Genomic DNA, 26390 nt, shown 5'->3' on the forward strand with positions numbered 1-26390 from the left:
TGTTCTCCATCTTCTTCTCACTTGTGATATGATGCTCTCCTATCAGAATTGGATCACACTAAGTTGTCAATCTGATCAGAGTTTGAGCTGAGTTTCATCAAAAATCGATCAGATTCTTTACATGAGAGATTCTACGAGCATGTGACCACGGCCTTAACAGGATTTGAGCAGCACAAAAAATCTTTTCGCCCGATGGACAAGCGTTCTGCTGATTAGCAGCCTGGTTAGACAGCACGATCATCATGAAATGACACTCATTCATGATAATCATGCAGTGTAAATGGACCTTTATACACAATGGTGAAATAATTCACAGAACTGGAATATGCCATTTGCAAGTTCATAAATTGCTTTGTAGCACAAAGTTTGTGTAACTGTTCCTTTTCCAGATACGAGTAGTGGTGAAAATGATGGCGCATTTTAAGCTATGCGTTTCTCAGGATGTAGCGGTAGTAACAGGATGGGATGGTGAGGACAGGACAGGCGGTACTGTATGCGTTTACTGAGCCGTAAAGTGGGCACTGTTTCCACAATAATACATTAGTGCACACAGACACAGAATCACTCCAGGGAGCCTGTATGTTCACACATGTCCATCACACATGTTCTAACCTCGTATACAGATTATACACTGTATCTGCCATCACTAGCCTTTATATCATGCTGTATCCAGCACACATCTACTCTAATACCCTCACATGTACTCTACTACAGACTGCCCTCCCACGTATTGTAAGAGCTATGCTTTTCAGCCTAGGCAGTACATCTCTGCCATTTAAAGTGGCAACAGTTCACTTCTCTATAGCCATGATGTGTCTTACCTTGCTATTTCCATATGCCATGTCCATGGCCTCCAGAGATAACGAGCATAGTGCATTTATGAGATGGTGCAAAGACACATCATCCAGGTATCTGAAACAATAAGAAGGTTTAGCCTTTTCCCCCATATTTCCTTGATTTACTGCCTATGTTACCATCTACTGCAGAAGAATGCCATTGTGGGAAAACCATAAATTATTTTCTGAGATATATTCATAGGTCTACTAGAAGAGCGACGATCTGTTAGGATAAATCGTTTGCACCCTTAAACAAGTACTGGGGTCCTATCCAAGTGTTTATCTTCCAATCCGTGGAACTGCAATGCATAAAAGTCCAGACCTCCTATCCATTACCTTACAATATTATCTAAGACAAATTAAGCAAACAGATAAGGGTAGACTATGTAATGGCCTCCATTAAAACATGCGATGCGGCTAAACATGCTGTTTAACTCTTTCACTGCCTTGGACATAAGTCACCTGTCATGGCGATAATGTTCTCAACTAGGACATAGGAGCTAGAACTCAGGTATTGATATCTGCAATCCAATGTCTTATTTAAGAGAAATCCACATTTTTCTCAATATGTAAAGAGCTGTTAAGATCTATGGTCCGGACAAATTTGAGAATCTGCCTCCAGAGCTTATTATAAATGAAAGGGGGCATTACCAGTGTGAGACATGTACTGACTGACACACATTCATAATCACATACAGCTCTGCAGTGAAGTCAGAGCTAACAAAGTACAGCAGAACTGAACTTTGTATCATTACAAAAACATTTGCAGCTGCAGTTCTCTCCAAGTGAGTCAGCTTCTATCTCACAGGCAACCAGTGAGAGGGAAGGGTGTCATAGCTGAGCTAATAGGGCTGAGAAAAGGCAACGGGCAGCATAGCCGAGCTAACAGGATGGCAAAAGGGCGACGGGGAGCACAGCTGAGCTAACAGGATGGCAAAAGGGCAATGGGCAGCACAGCTGAGCTAATAGGACTGCAAAAGGGCAACTGCAGTGCATGTGTGTTTGTAATGAGATAAAGTTCAGTTCTGATCTCAGTAAAGAACTTTGTGAGATTATGAGAGCAAAGTGTCAGCCATAACATATCAAAATTGTAACACCGCCTTTCATTTAAAAAGCTCAGTTACATACAAGAAAAATGTAGATTTGTTTGGAATAAGATATCAGCCTTCAAGGTATCATTTTATTCAGTTTCCTATAACTCACATGCCCATATAAGCGACTGGAAAGATTGATCCTACTGACAGATTCCCTTTCATCAAGTAAGGCTGGTTTCACATCAGCGGTATTCTGCCACACTGCCGGATCCGACACAAATGTAGTACAGTTCAATACAGGTCACAGGCATTGCGGTAAGCTCCAATCACAAGCTGTCACATGCTCCGGTCACATGACCGCATGTGACCGAAGCTTGCCGCGATGCCTGTGAACTGTATTGAACTGTACTGCATTTGTGCCGGATCCGGCAGTGTGGCAGAATACCGCTGATGTGAAACCAGCCTAACGGTGTCATTTTAACTGTGCTCTGGATCATACATATTTATCTTTATATTTTAAGTTTACTTAATGTTTTTTTTTTTTACCAACTACACTCTTCTACCATCGGTGGGACACTGAGATTTCAGAGTCTTTTGACTGCCACCAGCTGCGTTAAAAAAAAAAAAAGTACCTGTTTGAGCTCCTGCATAAGCGTGTAAACAGATTAATGTATGGCTCAATTGTAAATCTATAAGCTTGTACACAAAGTGGTTCTGGTTTCTCCTGAGGCCATACATTGTTCTATGCGAGCACTTATACAGAAGCGCAGTGTTCCTCCTAAGCAGCACGATGCAGTGCAGAATTTTTAAGAGATTGATGTAGGTCTCAAATGCCAGACCCCCAATGATCAGTAAGACATAGTAGGAAGGTAGTAGATAGTAAATAAAATATATAATGCTAGGTGCCTGAGTGACAATATATGTGTATTGACTCATAAGTAGCATGTCTGCACACCAGAAACAGGTATTTTAGGAGATGTTTAGCATCTGAAGCTCAACTGGAATCGGTTTTAGCCATAAATGTGTATTTTTACCATCAATCATTAATAAATAATTGCATGAAGGCATCCATGAATGTAATTTTCATGATATGACAGGGTTCCTTTTACAGACCATGGCACTGGACTATAAAACAACTTCATTTTATTATTTAGTTTTTGACTAGGCAAAGTGTCCTCAAAAACCCCTGACAAATAAAGTATTAAGCAGCATATCTTGATTTGCTAATGCTTCAATTCTCTTACTGTGAGCTTTCAAACAGTCGTGAAAGTATGGTGGAGATGACAGGTAAGTCCGTCATAACTGCGGTGGTCAAAACCTAAAAGAACAAATTTCAGAGTATTCACAAATGCCACAGGTATATTATAAATAGACATTAGTATATAGATTATACTCACGGTGCTGGGGCCCTCCACGGCTCGCCCAGGTTTTAGTGCACCGCCACTGCTGGGTTTTAAGCCAAGGATCCACACCAAGTGCTAAATAAAAGAGATTTCTGTTAGTTGACACATTGCAAAACAAATATCCTATTAGAGAATTATCTAGAATCGTTGTAGCAGGATAGATATTACAATAAAATGTTGAAAAGAATAAATAGTGGGAGGACAAGATATAATACGAAATCAGATCTTTCTGTGACTAGATAGACATTAGGGGATCCTATTCATTAAACCAATTGCAAGAATTCTGCTGCAAGTTGATTTGAAATGTCACAAAATCTTTGTTCAACTAGTTGTGCAATATTTTTTTGATTTTGTGTGTTTTGACACCGGTCTCAGGGTGCTGTGGTCTTGTGATGGCACAATCTGACTAATTCATGAACAGCTCTGGCGTTTCCCACTTTCTGGCATGGTGCACGGGGTAGTACACCACTCATAAGACACTCCATATTCATGAAAAGTCATACACCTCTTCATGAATCAAAAACGTCTGACTCCAGCAGACCCCCTTATCAAGACCGGTAGGAAAATTGCCAGTCTTGATGAATCGATGCCTACGCATCCATCACTCACTAATAGGGCTGAGCAGATCCGGACTGTAAAAGTCCGAATCCGCGCCGCTGCAGGCTGAAAATACCAGCCGCGAGCTGCCTATATCTTGGCAAGGGATGAAATTTGGGGATGACCGCACGTTGTTTTGTTTTTTCTTTATTAATTATTTAAATAATAAAGAAAAATAAAAAGCTGCAAGCAGTTTCTCTTAGGCCGGAGTCACACTCGGCTCCGGAAAGGAAAAGCGTGACCCGGAAGGAGTTTGCTGTCATAACACAGCCTCGGGTGAGTATACCGCGCGCGCTCCTATCCCCCTATCTCTTCCACCAACGTTTTTAATCTCCGGATTCTGGTTCCCATTGGCTTATATGGGCACAGGATTCCGGAGCGGATCCAGATTTTTTTTTTAATTGAGCAGTGATCCACAGGTCCAGGTTTTTTGCGAGTCCGAGCAGCTCCACTCCCTAACAGAAAAACCATCCCTTGTATAAATCCCAATTTCTGACAGACTGAACGCAAATAAATCCATTATGTTATTGTGTCAGGTTATTTTTGGTACAGTTAGGCAAATGACATTTTCATTATTATGTTACATCTGTTTCCTATGGTACATTAATATGTACTATTTTTTGAACGTACAAGAGGACTATTTGCTGTAATGTACGACCTTGTCTTTAATTGGCAAACAATATAAATAAATGTTTAATAAAAAAAATAAATGTATTAAATATAAAAAAAAAAAAAAAATTTACAGCTAACACGGTACTACATACCTGAAGAGTTGCCAGGACAAGTTGCCAAGATGTCCCCAAATACCCACCATGACAATGTGCCAAATTAAGCAGGGTCCGCATACACTGTATATTCTTAGCCGTAAGCTGGGGGAAAAGTAAGAATGAGAATGTAAGGCCCGAGCTTTGGAGTTTTGTTTTTCAATTCCTGCAAGTAACCGCTGGGTTTTATGATGGACACAAAGAGCGCTGATTGACCCCAATAACTATCGTAGGTATGATGGACACAAAGAGCGCTGATGGACCCCAATAACTATCGTAAGTATGATGGACATAGAGCGCTGATGGAGCCCAATAACTATCGTAGGTATGATGGACACAAAGAGCGCTGATGGACCCCAATAACTATTGTAGGTATGATGGAAAGAAAGAGCACTGACAGACCCCAATAATTGTTGTAGGTCGTTTATTTTTACTTTGGGTGGCTGTCATTTTACTGGAAAAAATAGCGCATCATATTGCACTTTTTATTTTTTTTTTTGCAAAAAGACAACTTGTGCAGAGGTCCCTAATTCAAGCTCAGACGTAAGTGTGAGATTTCTAACAAAATAAAAAAGGATTCAAAGAAAAGTGATTTTATTTCCGGTACCATTACTGTTCCTTGTGGCTGCAGAGCAAGAGGCTGTCCGACTGCTACTACTTGCTGGTGAGAGTCACTTGACGGGCTGATCATCTGCACACTTTGCCCCTGGATTGAATAAGCTGGAGAAAAATAATATAAGCAACGTATATAAAAAAAGGTGTACTCACCGTAAAATGTCTTTCTTGGAGCCTTTCATTGGGGGACACAGACATTGGGTTATATGGTGTCTCCAGGGGAGGCGTGACACTAGGTCTGAAAAAAGTGTTAGCTCCTCCTCCCACAGCATATAACCCCAGCTAGGCGGGAACTAGCTCAGTTTGTTGTAAAAGCAGTAGGAGAAGGACAACCAAAACCACAAGGGCGGGAGCTGTGTCCCCCAATGAAAGGCTCCAAGAAAGACATTTTACGGTGAGTACACAAAAATGTCCTTTCCTTTCTCGCCTTTTCATTGGGGGACACAGACATTGGGACGTCCCAAAGCAGTCCCTGGGAGGGAACTGAACTATTAACAGTGTATAACATCAGACTAAGAGCTGACTAACAACTGCAACTGCAGTGAACACATATCAAAACACTGTCAAAAAACCGAGCAGTGGCCACTTATAAATGGGCCACTGCCGCCTGAAGGACTTGTCTTCCAAGAGCAGCATCCGTGGAGGCATGCGTATGCACTCTGTAGAATTTTGTAAACGTGTGCACACTGGACCAGGTAGCGGCCTTGGAAAGTTGGGCCGCCGAAGCCTGATGGCGGATAGCCCAGGAGGCACCCACTGCTCGTGTAGAGTGGACCTCCACAGATTGAGGGGGAACGACACCTCGTGCTTTGTAAGTTTCACAGATGGCAGTCCTAATCCATCGAGAAATTGTGGATTCGGAAGCCCGGTCGCCCTTTTTGTGTCCTTCTGAGAGGACGAAAAGGGCATCGGACTTGCGCATCGGTGCTGTTCTGGAGATGTAGATCCGCAGAGCCCTGACAAGATCGAGAGTGTGAAGGGTTTTCTCAAAAGGAGTGGACCGGGGCCGGGCAGAATGACGGCAACACAATGTCCTCGTTCAGATGGAAAGAGGATACAACCTTCGGAAGGAAGGCGGGGGAAGGCCGAAGGGCCACCTTATCATGATGGAATATCAGGCAAGGCGAGCGACAGGACAGAGCTGCTAGTTCGGACACTCGCCTAATAGAGGTAATAGCGACTAAAAAGGCAACTTTCCAAGACAGCCATTGAAGAATGAATCAAATGCGCCACTCCTTGAAGAAAGGTACGGACCCGAGGGCGAGAAGCCAGCTGCTTCTGGAAAAAAATTGACAAGGCGGAAACTTGTCCTTTAAGGGTATTGAGAGCAAGATCCGAGTCCATACGGTCTAGGTATTGAAAAGGTAAGGGGCGACCGATTATGACGGTCACACCAGGACAGATAGGTCTTCCAGGTCCTGTGATAAATGCTGGCGGAGGAAGGCTTGCGCGCATTAAGCATGGTATGAACTACCCTGGAAGAAAGACGCGACTTGGCTAGAATCAAGGATTCAAGTGCCACGCCGTCAAATGCAGCTGTGCTGTATTCTGGTGGAATATTGGACCTTGCGACAGAAGATCCGGGCGGTCAGGGAGACGCCAGGGAGTGTCGCCGAGAAGGTGGAGGAGCTCCGAAAACCAGGCTCTTCTGGGCCAGTCCGGGGCCACGAGGATCACCGGGATTCCCTCCGCTTTGATTTTCTTGATTACTCTCGGAATGAGAGGGAACGGAAGGAAAACGTATGGCAGGCAAAACTGCGACCACGGGAGAACTAGAGCGTCAGAGTCGAGCGCTAGCGGGTCTCTCGACCGGGATACGAAGGGATGTACTTTGACGTTTAGCCGAGACGCCATGAGGTCCACATCTGGGAGCCCCCAACGAAGAGTGATCTGATGGAACACCTCGTTGTGGAGGGACCATTCCCCTGCCGCTAGACCTTGCCTGCTGAGAAAGTCTGCGGCCCAGTTGTCTATCCCTGGAATATGGACAGCTGAAATAATGGGAATGTGCATCTCTGCCCAAAGAAGAATCCTGGAGACTTCTTTCATCGCTGCCCTGCTGCAAGTTCCTCCCTGACGGTTGACGTAAGCCACAGCCGTGGCATTGTCTGACTGGATCCGAACCGGGAGGCCCAGAAGCAAGGGTTGAAAGGTCTGAAGGGCCAGAAATATGCCACTGATCTCCAGAATGTTGATATGAAGGGATTGCTCGGGGTGAGACCAGCGTCCGTGAGCAGTGTGGTGGAGAAATACCGCCCCCCAGCCTAGCAGGCTGGCATCTGTCGTGACTACGTGCCAGTGGACAGGGCGGAAGGACTTCCCCTGAGATAGGGATGAGACCTGAGTCCACCAGACGAGGGAGCTGAGGGCAGTCCGAGATAAGCGGACTGACCGGTCTAGAGAGGCTGGATTCTTGTCCCAAGAGGACAGAAGATCCAATTGCAGAGGGCACAAATGGAATTGGGCAAACGACACGGCTTCCATGACTGCTACCATCTTACCTAACACTCTCATCCCACTCCGGAGGGATGTGTAACGGCGGGAGCGGAGGGATTGGGCGGCCCGGATCAGGGAAGTCCTCTTGTCTTCTGGAAGAAAAAACCCCGGGCCTGATTAGCACGGGTCTATTAGCATACCTAAAAAGGTGATGCGCTGATGAGGAATGAGGGATGACTTGTTGAAGTTGAGAAGCCACCCTGGCCTTGAGAGCGTGTCTGGGCAAATTTGCACGCTTTCTGAGCAAACTTGAAGAGAGCTCCCTTTGATAAGTAGGTCGTCCAAATAGGAAACGACCAGGACGCCTCTGTAAAATGGACATGACGGCTGCCATGACCTTTGTGAAGACCCGAGGCGCAGTAGCCAGTCCAAAGGGAAGAGCCCTGAATTGGAAATGACGGTGTCCTACGGCAAAACGAAGGAACCGTTGATGCGATACACATATGGGAATGTGTAAATAAGCATCTTGAATGTCTATGGAAGCTAGGAATTCTCCCGGTTCCATAGCAGCTAGTACGGCTCGCAATGATTCCATTCGGAAGGTCCGAATCCGTACGGACCTGTTTAGCCTTTTGAGGTCCAGGATAAAACGGACAGAGCCATCTTTTTTGGGGACGACAAAGAGGTTTGCATAGAAAACTTTGCCGCGCTGTTCCAGGGGCACTGGAATGATAACGTTTGCTTTTTGCACAGAGGCTATGGCCTGACATAAGGCCTGGCTTTGGAAGCCGATAACGGAGAAACCTGTTGGCCGGTAGGGAATGGAAATCGATCTTGTAACCTGAGGTGACGATTTCTCGAACCCAAGCATCGTGAGTATGGTCTAGCCAGATATCCCGAAAAAGCAGAAGCCGCCCTCCAACAGGAGTCGGCTCTGAGGGGTACCCGGCGTCATGCTGAAGGGGCCTTCGCGGGGCGAGGTCCCTTGGGTTTAGATTGCCTGGAGTGGGAACGCCAGGAAGAGTCCCTTGAGGGACCGGATCCCCGATCTGAGCGCTATGACGACCCCTGTAATGGCTTTTGGGGGGCGGGCCGAAAGGACTGCCTGCGCCAAGAAGACTTTTTAAAATGTTTGGATACAGGCCGCTTTTGTGGTAGAATGGTACTTTTACCACCCGTCGTCTCAGATATAAGCTTGTCCAGGGATTCTCCAAACAGACGAAGACCCTGGAAGGGGAGTGTGGACAGGGACTTCTTGGAGGCACTGTCCGCGTTCCATATCTGTAGCCACAGGACTCTGCGGGCAAAAACAGCGTTGGCTGCCGTTAGGGCTGACAAACTAGCTGCATCTAGGGAGCCGTGAAGAAAATAATTAGAGGCTAGAGAGAACAAATCAAGGATCTCAAGAGCCTCTGAAGGAATATTGCAAGAGCGAAGCAACTTGCGCAAGTTCCTACTCCACACACTCATAGCTCTCGCCACCCATGTCAAGGCAAACAGGGGGCGCAGAGAGGAGCCCGAAGCCTGGAAAATAGATTTGACCGCAGCATCAACTGCACGGTTGGACGAGTCCTTGAGAGACGCGGTGTCTGAGACAGACATAATCATGTGTTTAGCCAGCCTGGATACTGGCGGGTTCACAACGGGGGGTACTGACCAGAGCTTAACCAGTTCCGATGGAAAGGGATAAGCGAATGAAGAGGAGGATTTTTTATTATGCCTCCTATCAGGGTGATCCCACCGTTTAGATATGATTTGATGAAAAATCGGATCCTGGGCAAAGGACTTAGGAGGCTTCTTGGCCCGTTTGATTACCGACTGAGAAGTCGGGTCCGAAGGCTGATCAGAAATCGACAGAGAGTGATTGACAGCCAAAATTAATGTGTCTTCCATATGTCTAGACTCACAAGGGACATCTGAACCAGAGTCAGTCTTGGGAATCGTGACTACTAAAGGTCACGGAGCCTGAGTCAGACTGATCATCGTACGAGTCGGACGAGACGTAACGGTCGCAATGGCGCCTTTTGGAGACAGCCTTTTTACGTACTGGGAACGAGACACCAGACGAAGGCGGGCTCCCCTGGGGGAGCTGAGCCGGGGGGAGGCTGTGAGAGCCTGTGGAAGGCTGGGATATCTGAGCGGCCAGGTCATCTAACCTCTTAGACATTAGAAGAGCCCAGGCAGGAATAACGTCATCAGACTGGGGTACTGCCTGGATAGTGGCCGCAGCCAAATCCACAGACTGCACGACCTCCTGGTCCGGCAGCGGAGGCTGTTGTGACACGGTAGTAGGGGCATCGCAGCCCCGGCATAGTGGATAGCTTCGGCCATTAGAAAACGAGCGTCCACAGGTGGTACAAGCATAGTAGAGGTCCGTAGAGGACGCCTGGGAAGCTTTATCACCCTTGCGGTTACGCATGTCAGTTCCACAATAAGTACAGTGAGCCTCTAGCAGTATTACAAAAGGGACTGCTGTGGGTGAGGAGCTGCTAGCAGTATTATAAATGGCTGCTATGCAGAGCCGGTGTATACCGAGTAAAGTAGCACACCCTGTCAAACAGTCGGTATATACAGTTAGGTCCAGAAATATTTGGACAGTGACACAATTTTCGCGAGTTGGGCTCTGCATGCCACCACATTGGATTTGAAATGAAACCTCTACAACAGAATTCAAGTGCAGATTGTAACGTTTAATTTGAAGGTTTGAACAAAAATATCTGATAGAAATTGTAGGAATTGTACACATTTCTTTACAAACACTCCACATTTTAGGAGGTCAAAAGTAATTGGACAAATAAACCAAACCAAAACAAAATTTCTTTGTCGCTCCATTGGGAGACCCAGACAATTGGGTGTATAGCTACTGCCTCCGGAGGCCACACAAAGTATTACACTTAAAAGTGTAAAGCCCCTCCCCTTCTGCCTATACACCCCCCGTGCATCACGGGCTCCTCAGTTTTTATGCTTTGTGCGAAGGAGGCATACATCCACGCATAGCTCCACATCTTAGTCAGCAGCAGCTGCTGACTAGGTCGGATGGAAGAAAAGAGGGCCCATAACAGGGCCCCCAGCATGCTCCCTTCTCACCCCACTCTGGTCGGCGGTGTTGTTAAGGTTGAGGTACCCATTGCGGGTACATAGGCAGGAGCCACATGCTGTTTTCCTTCCCCATCCCTTAAGGGCTCTGGGTGAAGTGGGATCCTAATCGGTCTCCAGGCACTGGGACCGTGCTCCCTCCGCAGCCCCTGGGGAATCTGCTGGACAGGAGCCGGGTATCGTCAGGGACAAGGCCCTGCTACTGTGAGGTACTCTGTGTCCCCTTGTGGGACCGCGCATGGAGCGCTTGTGCCATACACACTGCAGCACTGCTGGGTGTGTTAGTGCGCCGGGGACTACCGCGCCGACCGCGCTTATTTGCCGGCCACGCTTATAACTTTAGTCCCCGGCTTTTGCGGCCTAGTATCGCATATTCCCGCCCCCAGGCCTGCCAGTCAGGGGAAGGGCGGGACGCTGCACAGGACGTCAGCGCTGAGGGCTGGAGCATACTTTGTATCCTCCTCCCCCCTCACTGAGCACTGTGGGGCACCAGATTCCCGCACTTTCTAGGGCACGCCCACGGCCCCCTCCTCCCCACAGAACGCCGGCAGCCATTCCTGTCAGCACTTCTGAAGCTGGAGAGGAGAGACAACACGGCTCTGGGAGGCCCAGGCAGGGAATCTGGTGATCACACAACCGCTTTGAGCGGTCGGTAAGCAGCACCTGAGGTGCTGGCCCCACTGAGTGCCGAAGTGTACATATATATATATATATGCTTATATGCTATACATTTACACTGTACGGTCGCGCTGTTGATTTTTGGCTATATACCCTCCTGGATTGTACTCAGAGGAGACAACAGCATGTCGTCCGCAAAAAGCAAGGGTGCCAAAGCACAGGCTTACTTTGCAACCTGTACCTCATGTGCGGCTATACTACCGGCAGGTTCCACCGACCCTCATTGTGTGCAATGCTCGGCCCCTGTGGCACTTACTCAGCCGGAGCCTCTGCTACTGGTGGCCCAGGTGGAACCACCTGCTACCACTGTCCAGGTGACAGGGACGGAGTTTGCAGTATTTGCTGACAAACTGTCTGAGAGTATGGATAAATGGTCTGCTAAGATTCTAGAAGCCTTGCAGTCCAGACCGGTGACTCAGGCCCCGGGCACTGTTGAATCATTGACCCCGGGCCCCCCTCACTTGGAGCAGCAAAGTGCTCCTGGGGTGACTCATAGGTCCCAGGGTGAGGTCTCTGACACGGACCGCAGTCCCAGGCCGCCTAAGCGGGCTCGCTGGGAAATTCCCTCGACTTCATCACACTGTTCAGGGTCTCAGCAGGAGGACTCTCTGGATGATGAAGCGGAGGTAGCAGATCAGGATTCTGATCCTGAGGCCGCTCTCAACCTAGATACACCTGAAGGTGACGCCATAGTGAATGACCTTATAGCGACCATCAATCAGGTGTTGGATATTTCTCCCCCAGCTCCTCCAATTGAGGAGTCAGCTTCTCAGCAGGAGAAATTCCGTTTCAGGTTTCCCAAGCGTACAATGAGTACGTTTCTGGATCACTCTGACTTCAGAGAGGCAGTCCAGAAACACCGAGCTTGTCCAGATAAGCGTTTTTCCAAGCGCCTTAAGGATACACGTTATCCCTTCCCCCCTGACGTTGTCAAGGGCTGGGCTCAGTGTCCCAAGGTGGATCCTCCAGTCTCCAGACTGGCGGCTAGATCCATAGTTGCAGTGGAAGATGGGGCTTCACTCAAAGATGCCACTGACAGACAGATGGAGCTCTGGTTGAAATCCATCTATGAAGCTATCGGCGCGTCTTTTGCTCCTGCATTCGCAGCCGTATGGGCACTCCAAGCTATCTCAGCTTGTCACGCGCAGATTAATGCAGTCACACGTAGGTCTGCTCCGCAAGTGGTGTCCTTAACCTCTCAGGCGTCGGCGTTTGCGTCCTACGCCATTAATGCTGTCCTGGACTCTGCGAGCCGTACGGCGGTAGCATCCGCCAATTCGGTGGCAGTACGCAGGGCCATGTGGCTACGTGAATGGAAGGCAGACTCTGCTTCCAAAAAGTTCTTAACCGGTTTGCCATTTTCTGGCGACCGCCTGTTTGGTGAGCGATTGGATGAAATCATTAAACAATCCAAGGGAAAGGACTCATCCTTACCTCAGTCCAAACCAAACAGACCTCAACAACGGAAGGTACAATCGAGGTTTCGGTCCTTTCGGTCCGCGGGCAGGTCTCAATTCTCCTCGTCCAAAAGGCTTCAGAAGGATCAGAGGAACTCCGATTCATGGCGGTCTAAGTCACGTCCTAAAAAGACCGCCGGAGGAACCGCTCCCAAAGCGGCCTCCTCATGACTTTCGGCCTCTTCACACCGCATCCTCGGTCGGTGGCAGGCTTTCCCGCTTTTGCGACGCCTGGCTGCCACAGGTAAAAGACCGTTGGGTGAGAGACATTCTGTCTCACGGTTACAGGATAGAGTTCAGCTCTCGTCCTCCGACTCGATTCTTCAGAACATCTCCGCCCCCCGAGCGAGCCGATGCTCTTCTTCAGGCGGTGTGCACTCTGAAGGCAGAAGGAGTGGTGATCCCTGTTCCTTTTCAGCAACAGGGTCACGGTTTTTACTCCAACTTGTTCGTGGTGCCGAAAAAGGACGGATCCTTCCGTCCTGTTCTGGACCTAAAACTGCTCAACAAACACGTAAAAACCAGGCGGTTCCGGATGGAATCGCTCCGCTCCGTCATCGCCTCAATGTCCCAAGGAGATTTCCTAGCATCAATCATAGTTACATAGTTACATAGTTACTTAGGTTGAAAAAAGACCTAGGTCCATCTAGTTCAACCTTCCTCCACCAGTTCTACATTTAGTCACTAAGTCATTTATAACCAACAATGTTTTGTGTACTGAGGAAATCATCCAGCCCTTTTTTAAAAGCTGTTATAGTATCTGCCATTACTACCTCTTGTGGTAGTGTATTCCACAGTCTGACCGCTCTAACTGTAAAGAACCCTTTCCTATTTAGGTGTCGGAATCGCTTTTCTTCCACTCGCAGTGAGTGCCCCCTGGTCCTTAGTATTGTTTTTGGAAGAAATAAGTCATGTGCCAGTCCTTTATATTGACCACACATGTATTTATACATATAAATGAGATCTCCTCTGAGACGTCTTTTTTCTAAGCTAAACATATCTAACTTTTTCAACCTGCCATCATATGGGAGGCCTTCCATTCCTTGTAATAGTCTAGTTGCCCGCCTTTGAACTGACTCTAACTTCTGAATGTCCTTTTTAAAATGTGGAGCCCAAAACTGGATCCCGTATTCCAGATGTGGTCTTACAAGTGATTTATAGAGGGGTAACAATACGTTGGGATCACGGGATCTAATCTCTCTTTTTATACACCCTAAAATCTTGTTTGCTTTAGCAGCTGCTGCTTGACATTGAGTGCTGCTGCTCAGCTTATTTGTAATGAGAATACCCAAGTCCTTCTCCTGTTCTGTAGTCCCGAGTTTACTTCCATTTAATGTATACGCAGCTATAGGATTACTCCGTCCTAGGTGCATTACTTTACATTTATCGACATCAAAGATGCTTATCTCCACGTACCGATTGCACCAGAGCATCAGCGCTTCCTGCGTTTCGCCATAGGGGACGAACACCTTCAGTTCGTGGCACTGCCTTTCGGCCTGGCGACAGCCCCACGGGTCTTCACCAAGGTCATGGCAACAGTGGTAGCAGTCCTACACTCTCAGGGACACTCGGTGATCCCTTACTTAGACGATCTGCTTGTCAAGGCACCCTCTCAAGTGGCATGCCAACACAGCCTGAACATTGCTCTGGAGACTCTCCTGAGTTTCGGGTGGATCATCAATTTTCCAAAGTCAAATCTGACACCGGCCCAATCACTGACATATCTTGGCATGGAGTTTCATACCCTCTCAGCGATAGTGAAGCTTCCGCTGGACAAACAGCGTTCACTACAGACAGGGGTGCAATCTCTCCTTCAAGGTCAGTCACACCCACTGAGGCGCCTCATGCACTTCCTAGGGAAGATGGTAGCAGCAATGGAGGCAGTTCCTTTTGCGCAGTTTCATCTGCGTCCACTTCAATGGGACATTCTCCGCAAATGGGACAGGAAGTCGACGTCCCTCGACAGGAACGTCTCCCTTTCTCGGGCAGCCAAGGCTTCCCTTCAGTGGTGGCTTCTTCCCACTTCTCTGTCGAAGGGGAAATCCTTCCTGCCCCCATCCTGGGCTGTGGTCACGACGGACGCGAGTCTGTCAGGGTGGGGAGCGGTCTTCCTCCACCACAGGGCTCAGGGAACCTGGACTCAGCCAGAGTCCTCCCTTCAGATCAATGTTCTGGAGATAAGGGCAGTGTATCTAGCCCTAAAGGCGTTCCAGCCGTGGCTGGAAGGCAAGCAGATCCGAATTCAGTCGGACAACTCCACAGCGGTGGCATACATCAACCACCAAGGCGGAACACGCAGTCGGCAAGCCTTCCAGGAAGTCCGGCGGATTCTGCTATGGGTGGAAGCCACAGCCTCCACCATATCCGCAGTTCACATCCCGGGCGTAGAAAACTGGGAAGCAGACTTTCTCAGTCGCCAGGGCATGGACGCAGGGGAATGGTCCCTTCACCCGGACGTGTTTCAAGAGATCTGTTGCCGCTGGGGGATGCCGGACGTCGACCTAATGGCGTCCCGGCACAACAACAAGGTCCCGACATTCATGGCACGGTCTCAAGATCACAGAGCTCTGGCGGCAGACGCCTTAGTTCAGGATTGGTCGCAGTTTCAACTCCCTTATGTGTTTCCTCCTCTGGCACTGTTGCCCAGAGTGTTACGCAAGATCAGGTCCGACTGCCGCCGTGCCATCCTCGTCGCTCCAGACTGGCCGAGGAGGTCGTGGTACCCGGATCTGTGGCATCTCACGGTGGGCCAACCGTGGGCACTACCAGACCGACCAGACTTGCTGTCGCAAGGGCCGTTTTTCCATCTGAATTCTGCGGCCCTCAACCTGACTGTGTGGCCATTGAGTCCTGGATCCTAGCGTCTTCAGGGTTATCTCAAGAGGTCATTGCCACTATGAGACAAGCTAGGAAACCAACGTCCGCCAAGATCTACCACAGGACGTGGAGGATATTCTTATCTTGGTGCTCTGATCAGGGTTTTTCTCCCTGGCCATTTGCCTTGCCCACCTTTCTTTCCTTCCTTCAATCCGGATTGGAAAAAGGTTTGTCGCTCGGCTCCCTTAAGGGACAAGTCTCAGCGCTCTCTGTGTTTTTTCAGAAGCGCCTAGCCAGACTTCCACAGGTACGCACGTTCCTGCAGGGGGTTTGTCACATAGTCCCTCCTTACAAGCGGCCGTTAGAACCCTGGGATCTGAACAGGGTGCTGATGGCTCTTCAGAGACCACCTTTCGAGCCAATGAAGGATATTTCTCTCTCACGCCTTTCGCAGAAAGTGGTCTTCCTAGTAGCAGTCACATCACTTCGGAGAGTGTCTGAGCTAGCAGCGCTGTCATGCAAAGCCCCTTTCCTGGTTTTTCACCAGGACAAGGTGGTTCTGCGTCCGGTTCCGGAATTTCTCCCTAAGGTGGTATCCCCCTTTCATCTCAATCAGGATATCTCCTTACCCTCTTTTTGTCCTCATCCAGTTCACCAATGTGAAAAGGATTTGCACTTGTTAGATCTGGTGAGAGCACTCAGACTCTACATTTCTCGTACGGCGCCCCTGCGCCGCTCGGATGCACTCTTTGTCCTTGTCGCTGGCCAGCGTAAAGGGTCACAGGCTTCCAAATCAACCCTGGCTCGGTGGATCAAGGAAACAATTCTCGAAGCTTACCGATCTTCTGGGCTTCCGGTTCCCTCAGGGCTGAAGGCCCATTCTACCAGAGCCGTGGGTGCGTCCTGGGCTTTGCGGCACCAGGCTACGGCGCAGCAGGTGTGTCAGGCAGCTACCTGGTCGAGCCTGCACACTTTCACGAAACACTATCAGGTGCATACCTATGCTTCGGCAGATGCCAGCCTAGGTAGGCGAGTCCTTCAGGCGGCGGTTGCCCACCTGTAGGAAGGGGCCGTTTTACGGTTCTATTAAGAGGTTTTATTTTACCCACCCAGGGACTGCTTTTGGACGTCCCAATTGTCTGGGTCTCCCAATGGAGCGACAAAGAAGAAGGGAATTTTGTTTACTTACCGTAAATTCCTTTTCTTCTAGCTCCAATTGGGAGACCCAGCACCCGCCCCTGTTCCCTTCGGGCTGTTGTTATTTGTGTACACATGTTGTTCATGTTGAATGGTTTCAGTTCTCCGAAATTCCTTCGGATTGAATTTACTTTAAACCAATTTATAAGTTTTTCCTCCTTCTTGCTTTTGCACCAAAACTGAGGAGCCCGTGATGCACGGGGGGTGTATAGGCAGAAGGGGAGGGGCTTTACACTTTTAAGTGTAATACTTTGTGTGGCCTCCGGAGGCAGTAGCTATACACCCAATTGTCTGGGTCTCCCAATTGGAGCTAGAAGAAAAGGAATTTACGGTAAGTAAACAAAATTCCCTTCATTTTTATTTTCAATATTTTGTTGCGAATCCTTTGGAGGCAATCACTGCCTTAAGTCTGGAACCCATGGACATCACCAAACGCTGGGTTTCCTCCTTCTTAATGCTTTGCCAGGCCTTTACAGCCGTAGCCTTCAGGTCTTGCTTGTTTATGGGTCTTTCCGTCTTAAGTCTGGATTTGAGCAAGTGAAATGCATGCTCAATTGGGTTAAGATCTGGTGATTGACTTGGCCATTGCAGAATGTTCCACTTTTTTGCACTCATGAACTCCTGGGTAGCTTTGGCTGTATGCTTGGGGTCATTGTCCATCTGTACTATGAAGCGCCGTCCGATCAACTTTGCGGCATTTGGCTGAATCTGGGCTGAAAGTATATCCCGGTACACTTCAGAATTCATCCGGCTACTCTTGTCTGCTGTTATGTCATCAATAAACACACGTGACCCAGTGCCATTGAAAGCCATGCATGCCCATGCCATCACGTTGCCTCCACCATGTTTTACAGAGGATGTGGTTTGCCTTGGATCATGTGCCGTTCCCTTTCTTCTCCAAACTTTTTTCTTCCCATCATTCTGGTACAGGTTGATCTTTGTCTCATTTGTCCATAGAATACTTTTCCAGAACTGAGCTGGCTTCATGAGGTGTTTTTCAGCAAATTTAACTCTGGCCTGTCTATTTTTGGAATTGATGAATGGTTTGCATCTAGATGTGAACCCTTTGTATTTACTTTCATGGAGTCTTCTCTTTACTGTTGACTTAGAGACAGATACACCTACTTTACCGAGAGTGTTCTGGACTTCAGTTGATGTTCTGAACGGGTTCTTCTTCACCAAAGAAAGTATGCGGCGATCATCCACCACTGTTGTCATCCGTGGACGCCCAGGCCTTTTTGAGTTCCCAAGCTCACCAGTCAATTCCTTTTTTCTCAGAATGTACCCGACTGTTGATTTTGCTACTCCAAGCATGTCTGCTATCTCTCTGAAGGATTTTTTCTTTTTTTTCAGCCTCAGGATGTTCTGCTTCACCTGAATTGAGAGTTCCTTAGACCGCATGTTGTCTGGTCACAGCAACAGCTTCCAAATGCAAAACCACACACCTGTAATCAACCCCAGACCTTTTAACTACTTCATTGATTACAGGTTAACGAGGGAGACGCCTTCAGAGTTAATTGCAGCCCTTAGAGTCCCTTGCCCAATTACTTTTGGTCCCTTGAAAAAGAGGAGGCTATGCATTACAGAGCTATGATTCCTAAACTCTTTCTCCGATTTGGATGTGAAAACTCTCATATTGCAGCTGGGAGTGTGCACTTTCAGCCCATATTATATATATAATTGTATTTCTGAACATGTTTTTGTAAACAGCTAAAATAACAAAACTTGTGTCACTGTCCAAATATTTCTGGACCTAACTGTACCTACAGGCACAGTTAGTATATACTGCTAAAAGCGGATATACACCGCCAGCCAGCAGACACACACCGCTAGAAAGACAGCGATATACCACTGAGCAGAGCGGTATATAGTGCTGCAGAATCGCAGAGCCAAGGAGGCGATCTCACCCGTGTCTGCTCCCCACATGTAATGGCGTCCAGTGTTCTCTGGCAGCATGGAGGGGAGAGACGGCCCACTTGAGGGAGCGGCTTCTAGAGCAGTGGAGGGGGCGTTGCTAGAATGCAGGCCGAAGCCGGGAGCTAAATTAATGATGCTTCCCTGGGATCACGGCCTGCATCGCCCCACCTGCGCCTTTTCAGGCGGCGGTTTGGATGCAGGGGACTGACTCGTCGTCTCCCTACCTGCTCCTGGCTCCGTCTGAAGACGCGTCGGTCCTGGGATGCGGGGATCTCGGGGACGCATCTTCGGCTCAAGGCTGAAGCAGGTCCTCGGCTCTACTAGCCCTCTGGAGCTACCTTGGTGTGAGGTGCTTCCAGGGAGCCTGGAGGGGTACGCAGACCCGACCACTTGGGCGCGAGGGAAGACTGACGGCTTGTGCACGCCAGGTTTCCTCTGCCCGTACACGGGGGGAACGGGGGTGGCAAGGCACCCTGGTATTGCCCCTATCAAAAATAGAATGAATAAGAAAAGAAAAACAAAATAAAAAAAATAAAAATAAGCTGGCCTAAGGCACCTCTGGTGGAGCTCAGTCCAGACATGTCAGCCTCCCTGCTGACACTAGGAAAAAACCGAGCTAGTTCCCGCCTAGCTGGGGTTATATGCTGTGGGAGGAGGAGCCAACACTTTTTTCAAACCTAGTGTCACGCCTCCCCTGGAGACACCATATAACCCAATGTCTGTGTCCCCCAATGAAAAGGCGAGAAAGTAAGCAAAATATAAACATCACCCGTCCACAGGTAAATGTGCTTACTTTTGGTGCACACGGCAGCAGATGAACTGTTCAGCACCGTGAGGGCATAGTGTGGCGGTAAGGAGCCTTTACAAATGGCAGTAATGAAGGCATCTCTTGGAGTGACAAGTGCCAGCTTTCCACACAGAGCTGCCATAGTCATTTCAGCTTTTAAGATATTTTCTGTTGCCGTTTCGTCAGTGCTGGAAGCAAAAACACAAGAAATTATACTGAAGTACCGTTGTATTGGAAATGACTACCAAACAATAGAAGCAATATGAAACTCCTCTCCATGCAGTTTGTAAGGGTCCTAAAATGAAGTATGAGGGTGCAAACTCTAAAAGTGCTTCCAAGTCGCTACTTAGGGTACGAAAACTGGATGAAGAAAGCATTTAAGGGTTAGTGCTGCTCTACCCACATCTGCATCGGGAGGGGAAAGGGGCAGGTGACATTAAAGTGAACCTGTCAGGTCCTGTATGCACCCAGAACCACAAGCAGTTCTGGGTGCATATTGCTAATCCCTGCCTAACCGTCCCTGTATACACTAGCATAGATAAAGAGATCTTTAGAAAAAGTATTTCTAAAGATCTTTTATCTTATGCTAATGAGAGTGGGGACTATATATATGGCTTACCCAAGAATTGTGCAAAGATATGTATATGGTCGGTATCATGCACTCATTCCATACTAAGAACAGGTCCACAATCCTGCCAGGTCTCAGTAGATTTACAGGGAACCTGTCAGGTCCAATATGCCCCCGGACCACGAGCAGTTCTGGGTGCATATTACTAATCCCTGCCTAACCGCTCCTGTATATACTAACATAGATAAAGAGATCTTTAGAAAAAGTATTTCTAAAGATCTTTTATCTTATGCTAATGAGCGCAGGGACTAGTCTCAAGGGCATGACTTCCCCCAACTAGCTGCCCTCTTAGCATGGCAGCACACCCACAGGGACGTACTAACATGCTATTCAATGCAGCATCACCAGCGGTGCCGTGCGTACCTGTGTTCGCTGTGACCATGCTTCTGAATGCCTCAGTACGTCCCGTCATGTGCAGTAGAGCTCTCTGAAGCCGGGCTTTATACTGACGCGTATACCCGACTTCATACTGTGCATGACCGGACGTGCCCGGCATTCAGAATTGCGGTCACAGCAAACACAGGTATGCTGCACATTCATTAGCATCTTACTACGCACCTGTGGACATGCTAAGAAGGCGGCTAGTTGGGGGAAGTAACGCCCTTGGGACTAGTCCCTACGCTCATTACCATACAATAAAAGATCTTTAGAAATACTTTTTCTAAAGATCTCTTTATCTATGCTAGTGTATTCAGGGAGAGTTAGGCAGGGATTAGCAATATGCACCCAGAACTGTTCGTGGTTCTGGGTGCATATTGCACCCGACAGGTTCACTTTAAATCTCACACCTGTCAGGATGTATTGTGGACTTTTTCTTAGTACGGCATGGGTGCATGATACCGACCGCGTACATATTCTTGGGTAAGCCATTGGTATGGACAAGCACTTTGGGGAACACCATCTAAGAGCTTTAACCACCACCTCCATTATGGGTAAGACTTCGTCAGTGATATATTGTCTGTCTATCCTCATGCGGTAACAACATTACAAATAAGAACGGCGGATTGGATTTGGAATTTTCCTGCTATATGTGTAACTCCACTGATTGTATGGCTTGATTTATTTATTCAGGGCCGCTATTCAGACACTATATAAGGTTAGTGTTTGCATCTACACGTTTAGGTGTCTGTGCAAATTTAGCACACCAAAACCATAAATAATCTGATCAAAGAGGACCAACTATGTCAAACCAAAAAGAAAAAGCCTCTAAAACATTAAGTTTATGAATTCTAATTAAAATAACCGTCAGTGAGTATAGGCACAGGGGCCATACCCAATTATAAGGTCACAGACAAATGTCGTAAAGTGCATAAAACCTAGGTGAGGTTCTGGATAGGGCAGTGGGCGATAGAGTGAGCGACGGTGTCGCTTCTATTCAAGGGACTATCAGGTTAAATTGATATCACAATGTTCAGGGTAAAGGGCCTAATATTCCCTAAGGCTAATCCCTTCCTGACAACGGAGGTTTAACACTAGAAGTCCCAGAGAGGGGTCATTTAACATTTCTACCTTTGGAACCCAGGGAGCTCGAAATTCCTGGGACTTCTAGTGTTAATTCACTTTAATGTTTTGGGTGCCCCCATTTCTCGGCGGCTGACCCTAGTTGCCCCTGTCACTATCACATAACCTAAAACCACCACCAGGTGCAATGTGCTGAAATTATTACACAGTCATATGTCATTAGATGAAAATATCTGTGGTCAGACCTCGGTCCCACACAAAAGATGTCAATCCCCAACTGCTCAGTAAACCATCTGGCTACAATATATAGGGGATACGTATGGTTAGGGTCCTAACCCACATGTATAGATAATTGGCCTAAAGATCCCAGTTACTTATCTGCTGGGACTGGTGTTGATCCTGACGTGTTTCCCCCCAACGTGTCGGGGTTCATCAGGGGATAAACAGAGAACAAGATGTATCCGATTGATTAGGCCATCAATCTCATAATCCTCTTGTCTGCCCTCAAAGCAGGTAAGTAGACCTGGATAGCTGTATTGGGGTCCAGCTGATAGCCCAGATCCCCATGCCACTTGCAGACTGCGTAGCAATTCGTTCTTCCAGATCACCACAACATGCGATCATGGAGGACATGTCTGCAGTAGCAGCGTGTCACCGTCCAGTGGCTGTATGATAAGCGATTATGGATTGTGGCGACTGGATTTTTTGGGGGGGTAAACGGTCACCCAACTGTGTTTCCCCAAGAATAAGCCCTACTCCAAACATAAACTCTAGCACATTTTTTGGGGCAAAAAAAAAAAAATATATAAGACAGCGTCTTATTTTCGGGAAACATGGTATCTGTATACCACCATCAAGTACAACTAAACATTACATAGGTGTAGGTGCACTAGAATAGATTCCAACATGCAACAAACCAAATAAAAAAAGCAATTTATTGAAAACCTCTAAAAAAGAGAATTTTGTTTACTTACCGTAAATTCTTTTTCTTATAGTTCCGTATTGGGAGACCCAGACCATGGGTGTTTAGCTTCTACCTCTGGAGGGCACACAAAGTACTACACTTAAAAGTGTAGCTCCTCCCCCTGAGCTTATACACCCCCTGGTGAGCAGACCCAGCCAGTTTAGTGCAAAGCTGAAGGAGAATAGCCACCCACGAGTAGAACAGAGCAATAGCCGGAACAACCGGAGACTCTGTCCATGACAACAGCCGGTGATAACACGCGGAACAAGAAAGTGCCAACAGGCAACAGGGAGGGTGCTGGGCCTCCCAATACGGAACTATAAGAAAAAGAATTTACGGTAAGTTAACAAAATTCTCTTTTTCTTTATCGTTCCTATGGGAGACCCAGACCATGGGACGTTCCAAAGCAGTCCCTGGGTGGGAAGTAAACCGAACAAAATAAGAAGTAGGCAAAACCTAACTTCACAAATGGGCGACAGCCGCCTGAAGGATGCGTCTGCCCAAGCTCGCATCTGCCGAAGCATCAGCATGCACTTGGTAGTGCTTCGAAAAGGTGTGCAGGCTAGTCCAAGTGGCAGCCTGACAGACTTGTTGAGCCGTAGCCTGGTGCCTGAAAGCCCAAGAGGCACCGACAGCTCTGGTCGAATGTGCCTTGATCCCCGGCGGGGGAGGCACCTGAGAACTCTGGTAGGCGTCCGAAATGGTCGATCTAATCCAACGGGCTAAGGTCGGCTTAGAAGCAGAGAGGCCCTTGCGCCGACCTGTGGTTAGTACAAAAAGAGAGGTGCACCGCCTAATAGCAGCGGTGCGAGACACATAGATCCGGAGCGCCCGCACCAGATCCAGAGTATGCAGCGCTTTTTCAAAGCGATGAACAGGATTCGGACAAAAGGAAGATAGGGTAATGTCCTGGTTAAGGTGGAAAGGGGAGACCACCTTAGGAAGAAAGTCTGGAGTCGGACGGAGTACCACCCTGTCTTGATGAAAAGCTAAAAAAGGTGACTCCGAAGAGAGCGCGGCCAAATCAGAGACTCTCCTGAGAGAAGTTATGGCCACCAGAAAAACCACTTTCTGTGAAAGACGATGCAAAGAGACCTCCCTAAGAGGCTCAAAGGGGGGTTTCTGCAAAACCGTGAGAACCAAATTAAGGTCCCAGGTATCCAAGGGCCGCCGGTAAGGCGGAATGATGTGAGACGCGCCTTGCATGAAGGTGCGGACCTGAGCCAGCCGAGCGAGACGCCGCTGGAACAGTACTGACAGAGCTGAGACTTGTCCCTTGAGAGAGTTGAGGGACAGTCCTAGCTGCAGACCGGACTGTAGAAAAGACAGAAGGGTCGGCAAAGAGAATGGCCAAGGGGGATGGTCAGTAGAACGACACCAGGACAGGAAAATTTTTCAAGTCCTGTGATAGATCTTAGTGGAGGAAGACTTACGGGCCCGAGTCATAGTGGAAATGACTTCCGGAGGAATACCAGAAGCCGTCAAGATCCAGGACTCAAGAGCCACGCCGTCAATTTAAGAGCCGCAGAATTCAGGCGGGAAAACGGACCTTGTGAGAGTAGGTCTGGACGGTCCGGGAGATGCCACGGCATGTCTACGGACAGATGGAGCAGGTCTGGATACCAAGCTCGTCTGGGCCAGTCCGGTGCAATGAGGATGACTCGACAGCCCTCCATTCTGATCTTGCGCAGAACTCTGGGCAAGAGAGCTAGAGGGGGAAACGTAGGACAGACGAAACTGGGACCAATCTTGAACCAGTGCGTCCGCGGCGAATGCCTGAGGGTCGTGGGAGCGAGCCACGTAAACCTTGTAGTTGAGACGGGATGCCATTAGGTCCACGTCCGGAGTGCCCCACTTGCGGCAGATCGACTGAAACACTGCCGGGTGCAGGGACCACTCGCCACCGTCCACGGTCTGATGGCTGAGATAATCTGCCTCCCAGTTTTCCACGCCTGGGATGTGGACTGCGGATATGGTGGACTTGGAGTCCTCCGCCCATTGAAGGATGCGTAGTACCTCCAACATTGCCAGACGGCTGCGCGTCCCGCCTTGGTGATTGATGTAGGCAACCGCTGTCGCGCTGTCTGACTGGACTCGAATGTGCCTGCCCGCCAACAGGTGGTGAAATGCTAGGAGAGCTAGAAGCACGGCTCTGGTTTCCAGCACATTGATTGAAAGGGCTGACTCGGACGGAGTCCAAGTGCCCTGCGCTCTGTGGTGGAGATATACCGCTCCCCAGCCGGATAGACTGGCATCCGTGGTGAGAATCACCCAGGACGGGGCCAGGAAGGAGCGCCCCTGGGACAGGGAGAGAGGTCGAAGCCACCACTGAAGAGAGCTCCTGGTTTGTGGCGACAGAACCACTAACCTGTTTAAAGAGGAAGGCCGCTTGTCCCAACAGCGGAGAATATCCAGCTGCAGGGGACGCAGATGGAACTGGGCAAAGGGAACAGCCTCCATGGACGCCACCATTTGACCCAGCACCTGCATCAGACGCCTGAGGGTATAGCGGCGGGGCCTCAGCAGAGAGCGCACCGCTAGCTGAAGGGACTGCTGTTTGACTAAGGGCAACTTCACAAGTGCCGTCAAGGTCTCGAACTGCATCCCTAGGTACCTGAGACTCTGGGTCGGAGTCAGAGTGGATTTGGGCAGATTGACCAGCCACCCGAATTGAGCTAGAGTGGAGAGAGTGAGCGAGACACTCCGCTGACAATCTGCGCTGGAGGAAGCCTTGACTAGAAGGTCGTCCAGGTAAGGAATCAATGCCAACCCCTGGAGGTGCAGAACTGCAATCACTGCAGCCATGACCTTGGTGAATACCCGAGGGGCGGAGGCCAACCCAAAGGGGAGAGCCACGAATTGGAAATGATCCTTTCCTACTGCAAAACGTAGCCAACGCTGGTGTGACACTGCAATTGGCACATGTAGCTAGGCATCTCTGATGTCGATGGACGCCAGGAAATCTGTTTGGAGGACTGGAAGAGAATTCTATCCTGCAGCCGTGGGAGATGATATCTCACCCACTGATCGGAGACGTGTTGAAACCAAGCGTTGCCAAAGTGGGAGAGCCTGCCACCGACTAAGGACGTTGCTGGGGCGACCAGATAGTCAGGAGGAGGCTGCCTTAGTGGCAGCAGCTCCTGCGGTCTTCTGAGGACGCGCTTTTGGGCGCCAGTTGGATTTCTGGTCCTTGGCTGAGTTAGCGGACGAGGCCGAGGGCTTAGAGGACGACCAGTTGGAGGAACGAAAGGAACGAAACCTCGACTGATTCCTGCCCTGGGCAGGTTTCCTGGCTTTGGTTTGTGGCATGGAAGTACTCTTCCCGCCGGTAGCTTACTTAATAATTTCATCCAGCTGTTCACCGAACAGCCGTGACTCAGCAAAAGGGAGCCCAGCAAGGTACTTCTTTGAAGAAGCATCTGCCTTCCACTCTCGAAGCCACAAGATCCTGCGGATAGCGAGGGAATTAGCCGAAGCCACCGCGGTGCGGTGAGAAGCCTCCAGCATGGCAGACATGGCATAGGATGAAAAGGCCGAAGCTTGGGAAGTTAAGGCATCCATTTCGGGCATAGAGTCCCTGGTGAGGGAATGCATTGTCTCTAGAGAAGCAGAGATGGCCTTGAGAGCCCACACTGCTGCAAAAGTCGGAGAAAACGCGGCCCCAGCCGCTTCATACATGGATTTGGCCAGAAGGTCAATCTGG

At 48.8% G+C, this 26390-nt stretch overlaps 1 protein-coding gene across 2 annotated transcripts in view; it reads right to left on the bottom strand.

The window, feature by feature from the left end:
* Positions 1 to 26390, bottom strand: part of MON2 (MON2 regulator of endosome-to-Golgi trafficking) — a 196470-nt gene that overhangs the window by 105763 nt on the left and 64317 nt on the right. For both annotated transcript variants that reach the window (XM_075344755.1, XM_075344754.1), the window contains exons 14-19: positions 19641 to 19822; positions 5242 to 5354; positions 4635 to 4739; positions 3268 to 3348; positions 3115 to 3188; positions 822 to 912 (exon numbers count right to left, since the gene is read on the bottom strand). In XM_075344755.1, coding sequence (XP_075200870.1) covers positions 822 to 912; positions 3115 to 3188; positions 3268 to 3348; positions 4635 to 4739; positions 5242 to 5354; positions 19641 to 19822 — 646 coding nt within the window. The remainder of the gene's footprint in view (positions 1 to 821; positions 913 to 3114; positions 3189 to 3267; positions 3349 to 4634; positions 4740 to 5241; positions 5355 to 19640; positions 19823 to 26390) is intronic.

The sequence above is a fragment of the Anomaloglossus baeobatrachus genome, chromosome 4, assembly GCF_048569485.1.
Source record: "Anomaloglossus baeobatrachus isolate aAnoBae1 chromosome 4, aAnoBae1.hap1, whole genome shotgun sequence".
Lineage (NCBI taxonomy): Eukaryota > Metazoa > Chordata > Amphibia > Anura > Aromobatidae > Anomaloglossus > Anomaloglossus baeobatrachus.